This window comes from Podarcis vaucheri (genome assembly GCF_965113315.1).
Source record: "Podarcis vaucheri genome assembly, chromosome: 12".
NCBI lineage: Eukaryota > Metazoa > Chordata > Lepidosauria > Squamata > Lacertidae > Podarcis > Podarcis vaucheri.
The window spans coordinates 63,250,465-63,265,476 of record NC_138750.1 but is presented as its reverse complement, the minus strand read 5'-3'; the positions used below and the strand labels follow the sequence as shown (position 1 = coordinate 63,265,476).

General features: G+C 49.3%; 1 protein-coding gene across 1 annotated transcript in view; it reads left to right on the top strand.

Annotated features, from left to right (window-relative positions):
* The first annotated feature begins 2,090 nt into the window (after positions 1 to 2,090).
* LOC309514815 (uncharacterized protein) overlaps positions 2,091 to 15,012 on the top strand; it is a 54,048-nt gene continuing 41,126 nt past the window's right edge. The window contains exon 1 of the mRNA XM_082192152.1: positions 2,091 to 2,265. Coding sequence (XP_082048278.1) covers positions 2,209 to 2,265 — 57 coding nt within the window. The 5' untranslated portion in view covers positions 2,091 to 2,208. The remainder of the gene's footprint in view (positions 2,266 to 15,012) is intronic.

The following is a 15,012-nucleotide window of genomic DNA, read 5'->3' as shown; positions in this document are numbered from 1 at the left end:
AAAAAATGAAAAATAAACATACAAAATAATAAACAATTAAAAACACACATTAATTTTCAATGACGTAACTTCCATACCCTTATTGCCTCCGACCTCCTGATACTTCCCTTCCTTGTATTCCAGTTCAATTTGTTAGTTCAGCAAATCCTTACCATTAAACTTTTACCCATTTATAATCCTTTTTTCATGTCTCCTAAAGCATTACAGCTGGAAACCACTTAGTTTCTGTGCATTTATGTTTCACAGGGTGTGAGAGAAGAGCTTTGCACCTTTACACAATATGCATGTGTGCTTGGGCCCAGGGTCTTTTGCCTCGCCATCCCCACGACTGACTCCCTGTTGCTACTCAGTTTTTTTTAAAAAAAGTGTCCCCAGATTCATTGAAAAAAATCTGGTAACCATAATTTAGCCTGGGAAAGAGGCATCTGAGAGGAGATAAGAGAGCCGTCTTCCAGTATCTCAAGGGCTGTCACATGGAGGAAGGAGCAAGCTTGCTTCCTCCTGCTCTGGAGGGCAGGACTCGAACCCATGGCTTGAAGTTACAAGAAGGGAGATTCCGGCTAGACATCAGGAAGAAGTTTCTGAGCTGGTTGACAGTGGTGGAAGGGTCTCCCTCGGAAAATGGTGGAGTCCCCTTCCTCTTTAAGCAGAGGCTGGACAGCCACCTACCCATTTCTGCATCGCAGGGGGTTGAGCTAGATGCCCTTTGAGGGGCCCTTCCAACTCTTATACTTTTCAACGATTCCGCGATTCCTTGGAAGTTTTGAAACAAAGAGTTTGGATGGCTGTCTTTTCAGGGATGTGCTGGTTGCGATTCCTGCACGGTGGCAGCGGGTTGGACTAGATGACCCAGGGGTGTCCCTTCCAAGCCTACAGTTCTATGATTCATTTCTAAGCAGACTGCCACCTGTCTGGGATTGTTTGGCTGTGATTTTTGCATTGCAGGGAGGGGGTTGCGCTAGATGACCCTTAGGAGTCCCTCCCCACTCTACAGTGCTACGATTCCATGATTCACCGGGTTTTTAAATAAGAGCTTGGAGAAGCCACCTGTCAGATTCTACAGCTTTGACCAGGGCCAGATTTAGGGTTGATGAGGCCCTCAGCTCCTGAAGGTAATGGGGTCCTTTCTATGTCTAGCTGTCCTTTGTCCACAACAAATTGTCGCTGTTTTTTGTGTTGAATATATGCTATAGGGTTATTTATGGACCTCACAGGTATCTCAAGCCATTTGCACATGTTGTCATGCAACTAGTCCATACAGAATTTAGGCATCCTATATATAGAAAAGAGCAAACCAGTGATATTTTAGGGAGCAGGCTAATTGTTGAACTGAAATACAATTAAGAAGTAGTATATTAATAGTGAAATACAATTAAGAAGTATATTAATAGTGAAATAATTATTAAGCTCTAACTCAAAATGATTTTTTATTCGTAACAAAATAATGCAAACACACTGGCATTTGGCAAGAACAAAAGTTCCTTTAGAAACACCATTTACAAAGACTCATCATCTTGTCTCTAGAAATTTGCTATAACATGAAATAATAGTAAACCAGTGATATTTGAGGGAGCAGGCAGGGCCCGTTCCTTACATCATAGGAGCCTGCACAACACAAAACACTATTGCTGGATGTAGCTTTTATTTTATTTGCTTTTTTATCTTATATTTTGGAAATGCACATCCAGTTTTTTTTTGGGGGGGGCTCAAGCTACAGCTTGTTTAGCTTATACGTAAATCCAGCACCGGCTTTGACCCCTGCATTGCATTTTTGGGGGGGTTGGACTAGATGACCCCTGGGGTTCCCTCCCTCCCTCCCTCTCTGCGCCTCCCTCCTCCTCCTCCTCCTCCTCCTCCTCCGGGGAGGCCCTTCCTGGCTCTCAGCCAAGGCTTGGCGCCTGTCACTCACTCACTCGCTCGCCCACCCGTCCCTCCATCCCTCCATCCCTTCACCCGGCCTCTCCCCCTCCGTCCCCCCCCCCGCGCGGGGGCTGCCGGGATCCGTAGTCCCCTCGCCCTTGGGCTCCGCGCCCGCTCGGGGTGTGCGAACTACGTTTCCCAGCGTGGCCTGGCGGGCCGGGCGTTTTGTTTGAAGCGCTCTTCTCCCGGCCATGGAATGAGCGCAGCGGCGGCGGCCGGGCGGGCAGGGGATCTTCCGCGCAGACCCCGCGCAGCCTGCCTGCGCCCCCGCGGAGATCGGGCGGCAGGATGGAGCCCGGGGATCCCCGCGGAGGCGGAGCGGCGGAGGCGGAGGCTGCCCCCCAGGTAGGGCTGCGTCGGGTGTGTGTGTGTTATTTTTGCAATGCTGCATCCGCGCCGGAGGGGACGCATCGGACCGCGGGGAGACCCCTTGGCGGGCGTGCAAGGCAATGCATGCGTGCAGGCATTGCATGGAGCGCAGTGCAATGCAATGGCAACGCGGCGCCCTGCATGCATGCATGCAACTTCCACCGGCGCTCCGGACCTGGCAGGTGGGGGGGGGGGTCCCCAGTGGGCGGCAGAGAGAGCCGGGAGGGCGAAGGGGAGCCGGGGGGGGGGGAGCAGCGCTGCTCCCCGAGCCAAGCCCGGGGGGAAACTTCGGCGTCGTTGCGCCGGGTGTTGGAAGCGGAGGCTGCCGGGGGCCCCTCACCTGCAAAACTTGGTCGCCTCTCATATATTTCGTGCATTGCATTCATCGCCCGCTTTCTCCTCCAAGGAGCTCCCGGGGGCGCGCGTGGTTCTCCCCGTGTTATCCTCGCAACAACAGCCCTGCGAGGTGGGTCAGGCGAGTGGGCCAAGGGAGCACCCAGGGATTGTCCTGGCCAGGTGGGGTGATTTGAACCCTGCTCTCTGCCAGGTCTTAGTCCTCATTTAGCCCCCACAACAGCCCTGAGAGGCAGATCCGGCTGGCAACAAGTGTTCTCCGGGTTTTCAGAGTCTTAGTTTTAGCCTAAGATGCTGTCAGATATTGAAGGTTTGACCAGGCAGAGAAGCTTCACACTGACCTGGAATCATAGAGTTGGGACCCCCAAGGGTCATCCAGCCCAACCCCCATAATGCAGGAATCAACATGGGACTCGAACCCAGGACCTTGAGATTCAGAATCTCATACTCTGCCAGCTGAGCTATCCCTGATAGGTAGCTCCTGATGGTTCCCCCCTCACCAGAACCCTGTGAAGCAGGTCAGGCGGGGAGACAGTGGCCAGGTGAGCTTAACAGCCAAGTCAAGATTTGAACCCTGGTCTCTCAGATCCCAGGCTGACGCTCTAACCACTGCACCACACTGCCTCTTTGGTACGGGAGGTCTCCAAAGGATTAAACCCCAGTTAGGCACCGCAGTCAGTACATGTGGCATAATGGTAAGCATGTCAGGCTGGGACCTGGGAGACCAGGGTTCGAATCCTGACTCCATGATGAAGCTCACTAGGTGACCTGGGGCCAGTCGCTCCCTCACAGGCTTGTTCTGGAGGTTAAATGATGAGGGGAATAACTACATCTTGAGCTCCTTGGAGGAAAAGGTGTCATATAAATGAAAGAAACAAATTAAAATATATGCTGTTCTTATGTGTGGGTTCAGTACAGCTAAGAAGAAAACGCTGAATCTCTTTAATAGGTACAGTCAAACCGTATAAGAGTGTTTGCGTCTTTTTCTTTTTAAAAATGACCCAAATTCTAGGCATGTAGGAATTTGCAAGTTTCCCAGTTGGATGGAATTAGATGTTGGGAAGAATGCAGATTCTGACAAGGAATTCTGTGTAATTCTGAAAGATGGCATAGACTCTATTCTACACTGGTTGGGCTGCTTGTCTCTGCTCCTGAAGCGCTGAGGTACAGTCCTGGGCATTTTAAAAACCATTTTTTAAAATATTCTGATCCTAAGGGGCCGGTTCTCATGATTCATGTGGAAGCTACTTGTTTTCAAACCGGGTTTGAAACACAACCGCGTTTGATAGGCTGTGTGAATGTTTGCCACAATTGCAGACCTCACCTCTGTGAGGAGGATGACCCTAAAACTGGGCAGGAAATAGTGTGCATGATGAAAGCCTGTGTTTGTGATAAAATGTTGGCGTGATCAGCGTGGAAGCGCTTTGAGCCTCGGTTAAAATGACTTATTGGGGCTTCCAGACGATGTTTCCGGTCAGGAGTCAATCGCATATTGGCACCTGGAAGTTGTGCAGTTATTGTGGATTGTGAAGACTTGCCCAGCAAATCCATTTCCCCAAAAGATCGGACTCTTTTCGGAAAGGGAACGGGGGGGAGAATGGGGGGGGTGACGCTTGCTTTGACCCAAAACCCCCACAGACAAACCCGGTGGCCGCAATCTTGGGGATGTCCTACTTTAGAGGAAAGACGAGGAAGAGGCAACAATGATGGGAGTTTCTAAGCTCAGGTGTGGGCTGGAGAAAGTGGCCCAGAACAGTTTCCCTTCGCTCTCCCATAACATCTGGTCTGGAACAGGATGGAGGCTTTTCTGATGTTCATGATGCTCATTCCGTAGCCAAGGCCAGCTAATTTCTCTGCAAATGAAACAGGAATAAAGTCCAATTAAACAGGCTGTCCAGAAGCATCCTTATATTCATTTACAAACAGCACCTGCACAACGGTCAGCCTCAGGAGACCCCGGTCCGGTCAGTTGTGCCCATTTCACAGACGGGCAACTGAAGCAGAGAAACCATGCCTTGCACAGCGAGTCTTTGGAGGAAGCTGGGATAGGATCTCCTGCTTCCCTTCTAGATCTTGCCCCTTGCAACAGAACACGGCCTTAGGATTGTGTGCATCCGAGTCTTGCCGGTACTTCGGATGGCGTGCTCTCCCTTCCGGCATCCGGGCTCGATTCTGGCCGATTTGGCAGGCTCCCTACCAACCCTGTGCATGACTGAGGTTTTCCCCCCTTGTCTTGGCTATGTTGTGAGTCTGTGCTGTTAATTAATGGGGTTCTGCCTTCGGAGAAGATGAGACAGCCCTCAAGGAGGTGATTATGTAATTTGCTAGCAAGAAGGAGGGGAAAAAATCCCAATTCCCTGGGACGGATGAGTTCACCCCTTGCCAACTGAAAATTGACAGGCACCCTGGGTGAATGGCAGTCTGAATGAAGGGACCCTTCTTTGGGTGTCGGTCTCTGATGGATCCCACCTGAGCAGGCTGCCTGTGTTACTCCCCACCCGTCCATCTGGCCTTTCGCATTAGGGTAAGTCTCAGCTCTCGGCTCTCGGTCTGACTTGGTGTGGGATTAGCTTCTGTCATCTACTGCATCAGTGGTTTGCAAAGTGGGCAGTGCGTCCCCCCAGTCGGATAGGATGACGTAGGGAGGCAGCAGGGACATGGGGGGCGCTGTGGGATAAACCCCTGAGCCTCTTGGGCTTGCCAATCAGAAGGTTGGCGGTTCGAATCCCCGTGACGGGGTGAGCTCCCGTTGCTCGGTCCCAGCTACTGCCAACCTAGCAGTTCGAAAGCACGTCAAAGTGCAAGTAGATAAATAGGTACCACTCCAGCGGGAAGGTAAATGGCGTTTCCGTGTGCTGCCCTGGTTCGCCAGAAGCGGCTTAGTCCTGCTGGCCACATGACCCGGAAGCTGTACGCCGGCTCCCTTGGCCAATAAAGCGAGATGAGCGCCGCAACCCCAGACTCGGCCACAACTGGACCTAATGGTCAAGGGTCCCTTTACCTTTTCCTTTAAAGGGGGCAGCAGGGAGGCGCTGGAGATTTAATGTTTAAGTGGCTACCAGACTCCCGAAAGCTGGTCTCAGCAGATCAAACTCATCATAGAGCTGGAAGCCCCCCCCCCAGGGAATCCCTCCCAGGCATCAGCTTTGTTGCATTATTTAAACATCATAGCTTAAATTGGATTTTGGATGAATGCGCAATTAAGCGTTGCTCGTCGGAATGTTGTGGTGGTGTTGTCTTCCTTTGTGGGTTTTGCAAACTGCAATTCTGAATCGTGTTTTTTTAAAAGGGTGGGGTGTGAGGCATTGGGAATGAGTTTATGGAGCCAGGGGCTGGTGGCCGAGAAAGGTTGGGGAAGCACTGCGTTATAGTGTTGTTCTTTACGGGATGGTTCTGTGCCGGATCTGAACCTGCGTCCCATTAAATCTCTGGTCTCCTGAATATTTTTTCTCTTAAAAAACAAACCCTGTAACATGATGGAGTTGTGCTTTTCTGTTCCAACTGGGCTAGTTTGGTCTGTTTCCCGAAGATGGGGTTCCCTTGAGCTCAGTGCGATTTACTCCTAAGCAAGCAGGATTGCGGTGAGAGCTATAAGCCCCATTGGCCACAGAGAGGCTTGCTTCTGAGTAAACCTGCTCAGGACAATGCTCTGAGACAGCTGCCCTTCAACCTTGGACCCCCAGATGTCCCATCCTTGCTGACCATTGGCTGAGGCGCTTGAGGATAATGAGTGCTGCCGTCCGGCAACATTTTTATTTTTAATTATCCGTTGCATTTATATCCCACTTTTACCCACCAGTTTGAGGGTTCTGAGAGAGGGAGAAAAACTTTTTTCCCTGCCATGCATAATGTTATAAACTTCTTCCATGTTGCCCCTATTGCCACCTGGGAGTCCTTTTTCTTTCCTGGCCTGCTTCTCACAGAATCATAGAATTGCGGAGTCCAACCCTGTGCTGTGCAGCAATTGCAATCATAGCTTTCTTTGGGTTCGTCATGCGTTTTCTTGACAGGATGACTGAGCTATGCCAAGGCCTGCTGTCAAAGCTTTGACCCGTTCCAGACTCCACCAAAGGTAGCCTGGGAGCCAATTTCATCACCAAACAAGTGCAGTAACAACACATGCCAGAGCATGTCTGAGCGCGTACAGAGAGCCTTTGCCTCATCGCAGCCATTGCCTGTGCACTTGAGGTTGCAGGAAATGCTTTCCCCATCAAAGAAAACAGCTTCCAGAGAGATTTGACCCCCAGCCCCTCTTAGGTTAAAAATCAACCCTCAGTTGATGAGTATAAGACAGGTCGCCTCTCAGTGAACTCCAGCCTTTCACCCCAGAGACGGTTGATTCCTTTGTTGTCTGACTCTCCGCAGTTCCCATAGTTGGGTTGTGCAAGATATGTGTCTCCGATTGCAAGAATCCCACCAAGACAGGGGCTAGTTTTTCCTTGTCGTTTTTGTGTGATGGACATTTGGCTTCTTTGCAAAACCTGAATTCTGGAACTTTTCCAAGGTTGCTTTAAAATGGGCATTACAGAGCCACAATTTCTCGGGAATTTAAGGGGATACTTTTGTGATCTGCTCCAGCAACTTAGTACCCTTGTTAAAACAATCGCTTCTTAAAAAGGGGGAGTGGCAGGTGGGGAAAACTTTGCTTCGGTGTGTTTGTGTACGAAAGGGCCAGCTTTTTGACTAGCCGGGCTCAAGATTGCCAGCTGACGGACCGATGCAAACTGTTTCTGCCCCACCTTGTAACTGTTCCTGATTTGCGAGAAACGGCTAGCGAAAGATCTGCTCAGGTTTCTGTTGAGATCACTTGCAGCCTGTAGCAGATTTTTTCAGAGTTGGGGTGGTTTGGAATGGTTAAATTAGGTGACAGTGCGGTGCAGTGGGCAGAGTGTTGGACTAGGGCCTGGGAGAGCAGGGTTCGAATTTCCCACTCGGCCATGAAGCCTTGGGCCAGTCACTCACTGTCGGCGTAGTCTACCTCAGAGGGTTGTTGTGAGGATAAAATGGGGAGGAAGAAGAACCCTGTGTGTCACCGTTGGGCTCTATGGAAGAAAGGTTGGGATATAGATGCAATAACTATATAAATGACTGGTGCAACTGAATTCAAAATTCAGTATAAGAGAAAGCACTTTTTCATGCAGGCAGCCTATGGAACTCCCTCCCACAGGATGCAGGGATGGCCACCAACTTGAACGGCTTTAAAAGAGACAGATTCATGGAGGAAGAGAGGGCTATGGAGTCAGAGGCAGCGATGTTTCTGAATACCTGTTTCTGGAAATCCCAGAGGGGTCTCTTGGGTTTAGATGTTTGCAGGTTTCTCTGTGGCCACTATGAGATGCGGGACTAGATGGGCTGTTGACCGGATCCAGCTGTTCTTGAATTGCTGCTGTTATAAGAATTTTGAGGTCTTAGGTATGTAATAAATGTTCATAGATGTACCAAGCAAACACGTACATAAATATATAAACCACATGTCTGAAAACCACACAGAAAAAAAGTCCTGAACAAATTGACCTCAATTATTTCTCCGCAGGGTCAAAGTGGGAAACCTCCCCATTGTCTCTTTCCTCACAAATCCTGTCTTAAGGACACATTTAAGATATGAACAGGGTGTGAGCCTGTGACCTGGCTCAGGAACTAAGTATTTATCATTAGAAAAGACTGGCCAGGCTCCCCAAGGTATCCAATCAAGTGAGCATTAACAGGTAACCTGCCAGACAGGAGGTAAACAACGCACTCAGATTTCTGTTGTAGACCGCCCTTCCCTGATGTGTCTGGGAGCGGTCTTGAACTCCAGGGCAGGCAATTTAAAATGTCTATATAAGGGCGGACACACCTTTGTTCAAGGTCCTCCTCCTTCTCCTGCGTGTGAAGGGGGCACCCTGTTGCAACAGATCAAGAAAGATCAGGCTTACGAGCTGCTTTGCTTCTCAATATTCTCTGGCTGGCCTCTGTTATTTTCTCCGACTGATGGAGAACCTGCAAAGGACTCTGTAAGGGCTCTTGTGTCCCCCATAAGGGAATAAGGGCAGATTTCCATTTATTACACTGCTGAATTATTTCAAAGTGGCAGACAGCTCACCCGGCTGCTAGACATTTCTCCTCCTCCCTCACCCCTTGACCTCCGCTTCCCCCAAAGAAGCGGGCGTAGGACCTTTGGGGCAGATTTCTCCCCGGTTTTCTAAGATCCGCAGGTGAGAGAGAAAAGACTGTCATCCCGTGCCCCTTGCAATCAAAACACGCATTTCCTTGGCTGATCTTCTCGCGTTAGGTGTCACCCTTAGGCGAGGAGGACACCGGGAGCCGAGCCAAAGAGGTTCCTGGAATTAAGACCTCGACAAAGTGACTCCTCGGAACTGAGAGTGCTACTTATGGTGTGCCAGGATGCGTCAGCCCTCAAACAGCCGTGTGCCGTCCCCAGGGAGACGGGAAATGAGCTTGGCAAGGAGACGTCAGTGGGCATCACGAAGCAGTCGCTAGGCTGCAGCGCAAACTCCCGGCTGGCAGAGGCTCCAAGGTGGAATTGGGGTATTGTTATTCGTTTTGTAGAAGGGGGCGCATGCAATGGTAAACAAGCAGCAGCTGTCTTAAGAAGCGCATGGCTATCGCGGTGCGTTGCCCGTCTCGCAGGCGGGTACCAACACGATGGAGGGGATGGAGGGGACTGTCCTGTGAGAAAAGGTTTCGGCATCTGGCGTTTTTCCATTTGGAGAAACGATGGGTAAGAGGTGACATGATAGAAATTTGTAGAATTCCCCCCCCCCCATTTTTTTATTCATGTTATAACACAAATAAACAACACAAACAGAAAAACAAACAATGCAAACAAATGCTTATCTTATCCTTATTTTTTCTAAACATTGTTAGGTGAGCTTCCCTAAGTCCCCCCTATCTGATTTTCATTTTACCTCATCTTTAGCAGTTTACATATATCATAATTTTTAACCATTTTTTAAAAATCACACATACTTTTACCATAATGATCTTCACATTTTATCCCTTACAAGTAATACTATTTTAAAACACACTATCTTCTACTTCTAACCCTACAGCCTATATCCACTTCCAAAGCTATTCTAAGATTTAAATATTAACATATTTTTTCAAATATTCTTTAAACTTCTTCCAATCTTCTTCCACCGTCTCTTCTCTCTGGTCTCGGAGTCTCCCAGTCAGTTCGGCAAGTTCCATATAGTCCAGAAATTTGTAGAATTCTGTATGGCATGGAGAAAGTGAAACGGGGAAAATCTCCCTCTCTCCTAACACTAGACCGCATGGGCATCACATAGAAGCTGAATATTGGAAGATTCAGGACATAAAAGGAAGTCCATCTTCAGGCAGCGCAGAGTTAAACTGTGGAACTCCCTCCCACAGGAAACAGGGATGGCCAAGAAGATGGATGGCTTAAAAAAAGGATTAGACAAATTCAAGGAGGCAGTGTTAGAAACTGAGGTATATAAGCCAGGCACCAAATGCCAGCTTGAATCTAGGTTGCAGTCACCACAACGGAACGTCTCGTTTGCCAGGGGGTTGGACTAAATGACCCTCGGGGTCCCTTCCAAGGCTACAGTTCTACAATCTCAACTACACTGCTTGACTCCAGCTTGCTCTTGCAACAGTTCACTTGTCCTAGTATGCAAGGAGAAACACACACAGAAGAAATGGAAACGAAATTAACTATGGACTAAGGCAGATGTTTCTAAACTGTGCTCGCCAGCTTGGCACCCAGAAATCTCCACGTAATATAATATGATATAATATAATATAATATAATATAATATAATATAATATAATATAATATAATATAATATAATATAATATAATATAATATAATATAATATAATATAATAATAATAATTTATTATTTATACCCCGCCCATCTGGCTGGGTTTCCCCAGCCACTCTGGGCAGCTTCCAACCAAATATTAAAATACAGTAATGCATCAAACATTAAAAGCTTCCCTAAACAGGGCTGCCTTCAGATGTCTTCTAAATGTCAGGTAGTTGGTTATCTCTTTGACATCTGGTGGGAGGGCGTTCCACAGGGAGGGTGCCACCACCGAGAAGGCCCTCTGCCTGGTTTCCTGTAACCTGACGTCTTGCAGGGAGGGAACCGCCAGAAGGCCCTCGGAGCTGGACCTCAGCGTCCGGGCAGAACAATGGGGGTGGAGACGCTCCTTCAGGTCTACTGGACCTTTGAGGCCGTTTAGGGCTTTCAAGGTCAGCACCAACACTTTGAATTGTGCTCGGAAACGTACTGGGAGCCAATGTAGGTCTTTCAAGACCGGTGTTATATGTTCTCGGCAGTCACTCCCAGTCACCAGTCTAGCTGCTGCACTGTGGATTAGTTGTAGTTTCCGGGTCACCTTCAAAGGTAGCCCAACGTAGAGTGCATTGCAGTAGTCCAAGCGGGAGATAACCAGAGCATGCACCACTCTGGCAAGACAGTCCACAGGCAGGTAGGGTCTTATCCTGCGTACCAGATGGAGCTGATAAACACCTGTGCCGGTAGCAAAACGCACCTGGCTAATTTCGAGCACTGCATGGAAGAAAGGGCTGTTGAAGGCTCCTGGCCGCACTGGCTCTGCTCTGCTTCCATGGTCAGAGGCGGCGATGATTCTGAACACCAGTTTATGGAAACCCCGGGAGGGGAGAGCTGCTCTTGTGGTGAAATCTTGCTTGCAGGTTTCCCATGTGCGTCTGGACCCAAGAAAATGATACTAGACTAGGTGAGCCCTTGTCCTGACCCGGCAGGCTCTTCCTGTGTCTACCAAGCCCTGCCAGGATCTATGGACCCCAGTTAAAGGATCTAACATTGGGGTGAAGCTTTGCAGACCGTTTAAAAAGGAGAACCGAGACAACTGGGGAACCATAACCAATTGTCAAGATATCAATTAGATGAATTTGTGTCCCTCCTGGCCCCTCCAGATGCCCCTGTCTTTGCCACTCAAAGGATGGATGCTCTGTTTAAAGGGCTGGCATTTCCAACAGGTGGTCTTTTACCTGGCAAAGCTCTGCCAGTTCCTGCGGGTGACACAGGTGGCAGGAAGGGAGGTGGCGGTGAAACGCCTTCGCCCCCCAAGTTCCCAACCGTTGGCTTAATTCCTGGACTGCGGAGCCTCTGGGCCAGCAATTCCTTCCTGCAGGGGAGCTTCTGATGGGGTCTGGCAGCTTTGAAAACCTGTCAGGAGGGATGATGTGGGGATAGAGCCGCCCGCGGAAGAATTGGCCTGCCAACGACCGTCTTCCATCCTTGCAGACACATTTGCTATTTCGATTGATAACAGGTTGCCTTCTCTAATCACGCCAGGGAGGCAGAACCCGTCTGCTCGGATCTCGTCGCCTTGCGCTGGCATTTGGGGCGCTCGCTCAGGTGACATGATAGACGTTTACAGAACGACACAGTGAAAAAGTTCCTCTCTCGTGACTCGTGGACACCCGTGAAGCTGAAGGCTGGGAGATTCAGGACTGGTGAAATAAAGTCCCACTCAGCGCATGGTTAATCTGTGCAGGAGCAGTGTTCAAAATTAGCCAGGTGCCAGGCGCATTTTGCACATGCCTATTGGCCACCTGCGACCAAGTGAAGGTGCCAGGATGGCGCCGGACATCTCCACCTGAGGATCTTGTCTGTTTTCACACACTAATACTGCATCCTGTGGGATTCTATCAGTTACTGCAGAGCTTTCCAAACTTTTCACGTTGGTGACACACTTTTTAGACATGCATCATTTCGTGGCACAGTCATTCAAGGCACTTTCTTGATCTCCTGCCCTCAGGCAGAAGATATAGAAGCAGGATTAGTCGCACCAACAGGGTAAAGAACGGCTTCTATCCGTGGACTGTTAGGCTGCTGAGTGAAAAGATAACAACAGGGCAACTGACTTTTGGGTTTGGTGGGTAAACGAGGGGAATTAAGACCAAGAGAGCTGAGTGTGTGTGGGGGTGCTCGTGTAATCTCACTGCATACAAGTTGTACAAGCGACAATAAAGTATTTCAATTTCAATTCAGTTTCACTAGCAAACCAGAGGTTAAACTAGCCCCTTTCCATCCCTGGGAGGAGTGTTGGCGTAACAAACTGAATCACTAATGCAGAGGTTTTCAACCTTTTGGGGTCCATGGTTCACCTGACAAACTACATTCTTTCTGTGGCCCCCCTGTGGGGCTCAGGAGCCCAGTTTTGCCACCCCTTGCCTGCAGAGCCAGCAGCCCCTCACCCATTTTCAAACACCCTCCCTTGTGGAGGGTTCCCTCAGCCTCCTCTCCCCTCTCCTTGGGAGTCCTCTGGGCAGCTGCAGCCCCTGGTCTCTGAGCTGCCCCCGTGCCCCATAGAGAGGTGCCTCCTCACACTGCCCCACAGGGGCCTGGGAAGCACCCCCTGGCCAGCCCCAGAGGCCCCATTCACCTGGGGAGCTTGTAGCTAGGGCTGCTGCCACAAACAGCCACGCAAGCCTTTGGGAGGCAGAGACACAAGAGGGCATCAGGAGAGGGAGGGAAGGGGCAGAGGGCAGGGTTGCCCACAGCACCCCTGACCATCTTTCATGGCACCCCAGGGTGCCACGGCACACGGGCTGAAAACCACTGCACTGTGTTGCGACACACAGTTTGGAAAGCTCTGGGTTACTGTATTCTGCCTTCTGTATCCTGATCTGCACAATCAGAATGAATTTCGGGAAGCAAAATGCTTTTTCTGCGCCACCTGAGCAGGAGCAGTGAACAAGGTTGTAGTTGCCGGTAATTGTTGTCGCTTGTTTTCACTTCCCCTGCCCTGCTCACGGCTGTGAAGAATATCCCCACGTTATGAATGATCCATGTAACCCTTAAGAAAAAGAGGCAGGAATAGGCCAAAATAGATGTGGACTGTTCCTGGATCAAGTGACTTTTCTTCTTTTAAGTTCTCAAAGCTCTGAACCAAGTTTGAGGTTGTCCTCTGAGCTAGCCAGATGTTTAACTAGCAACCAATCACAGTCAGTCCATCATTCAAAAAAGAAAATTCAGAGCTGCCTTGGAAGGGACCCACCAAAGGTTATCAAGCCCAACCCCATCATTGCATCGAGATTTGATTCACGTTTTATTTCATTCGGTGCATATATTCCCATTATTACTATCTTCTCGCCTTGTGATGTTATCTGTATACCAGTCATTCTTCCTTGTTCATCCTTAAACAGTTGCTTTGGGTCATCTTTGAATAATGCTTGTAGTTTCATGGTGAATTTGGGATATAACGGAGATGTAAAAGATTTGGATTATCATAAAAGATGCAGGAGGAAACTATTAATAATAGGACCCACAAAGGGGAGGAGGGAAGTCCTAGAGATTCCTTGGAATCTTTTTTCTGTGGGGTTCAGACATGTGGTTTATACGTTTATGTATGTCCTTGCTTGGTACATTTATGAACATTTATTTTCTATATATAAGATCTTAAAATCCTTATAACCGTTGTTTTAATATTGCGTTTTAATGTTGTATCCCAAACTGGGACCTTCAGATGAAGGAAGGGGACTAGGAATAAGCCGCGGGCCAAAAAGCTCCACGATTACACAGGACTAGCCATGTGACGTCCAATTCAAGGGGGCAACACGGTAGAAGTTGTCAGAAAGGGAAATGTCGCTTTTTCCTTAAAAGCAAAGGGTCTCAGAAAAAGTTGAATCTGAGTAGAAGGAATGCAAACTGTGAGGTAAATGCGAACCAGAATGCTTCTATTGTATGGTTTAATGATGTGCAGGATCATTCACATCTGCCGGCGGTTAGGCTTTATCGCTTGAATAAATAAGAAACATGGACTGTGGGAAATGAAAACGTAGTAAAAAAAACCACAAGGCAGCAGTTATTAGATTCTAAGGCATAATGTTGCTATGGGGCAGGATGTCCCCTTGCTGAAGGCCATAGATCAGGGGTCGGCAACCTAAGGCCCAAGGGCTGGAAGCGACCCATGGAGGCCAATTAACTGGCCCTCAAGTCGCTCCCGAACCGAGCCGCCCACTTGGCGAGTCCCTGCGTGCTGCTCTAAACCAGCACAACACAGCGTGGGGACTTTTCTGCGGCTCCGAAAATCGCTTCTACGCATGCTCAGATGCCGGAAATCGCTTCTGCGCATGCCCAGACCCCAAAAATCGCTTTTGCGCAGGCACGATTTTGGCGTCTGGGCATGCGCAGAAGCAATTTCCGGTGCTGCGGCAGGTGCGATTTCCGGTGTCACACTGCGTCGGTCCGGCCCACAGAGGATCTCCGTGGGAGTGATCCGGCGCATGCCCAGTAAACCTTGCCGACCCCGCCCTAGATGCAAGACTCCAGCAAAATGTCACTTTCCTTCTTCCATGCGCTATAAGGCTGGTTGTAATACCAGATACAGTGGTACCTCGGTGTGATGA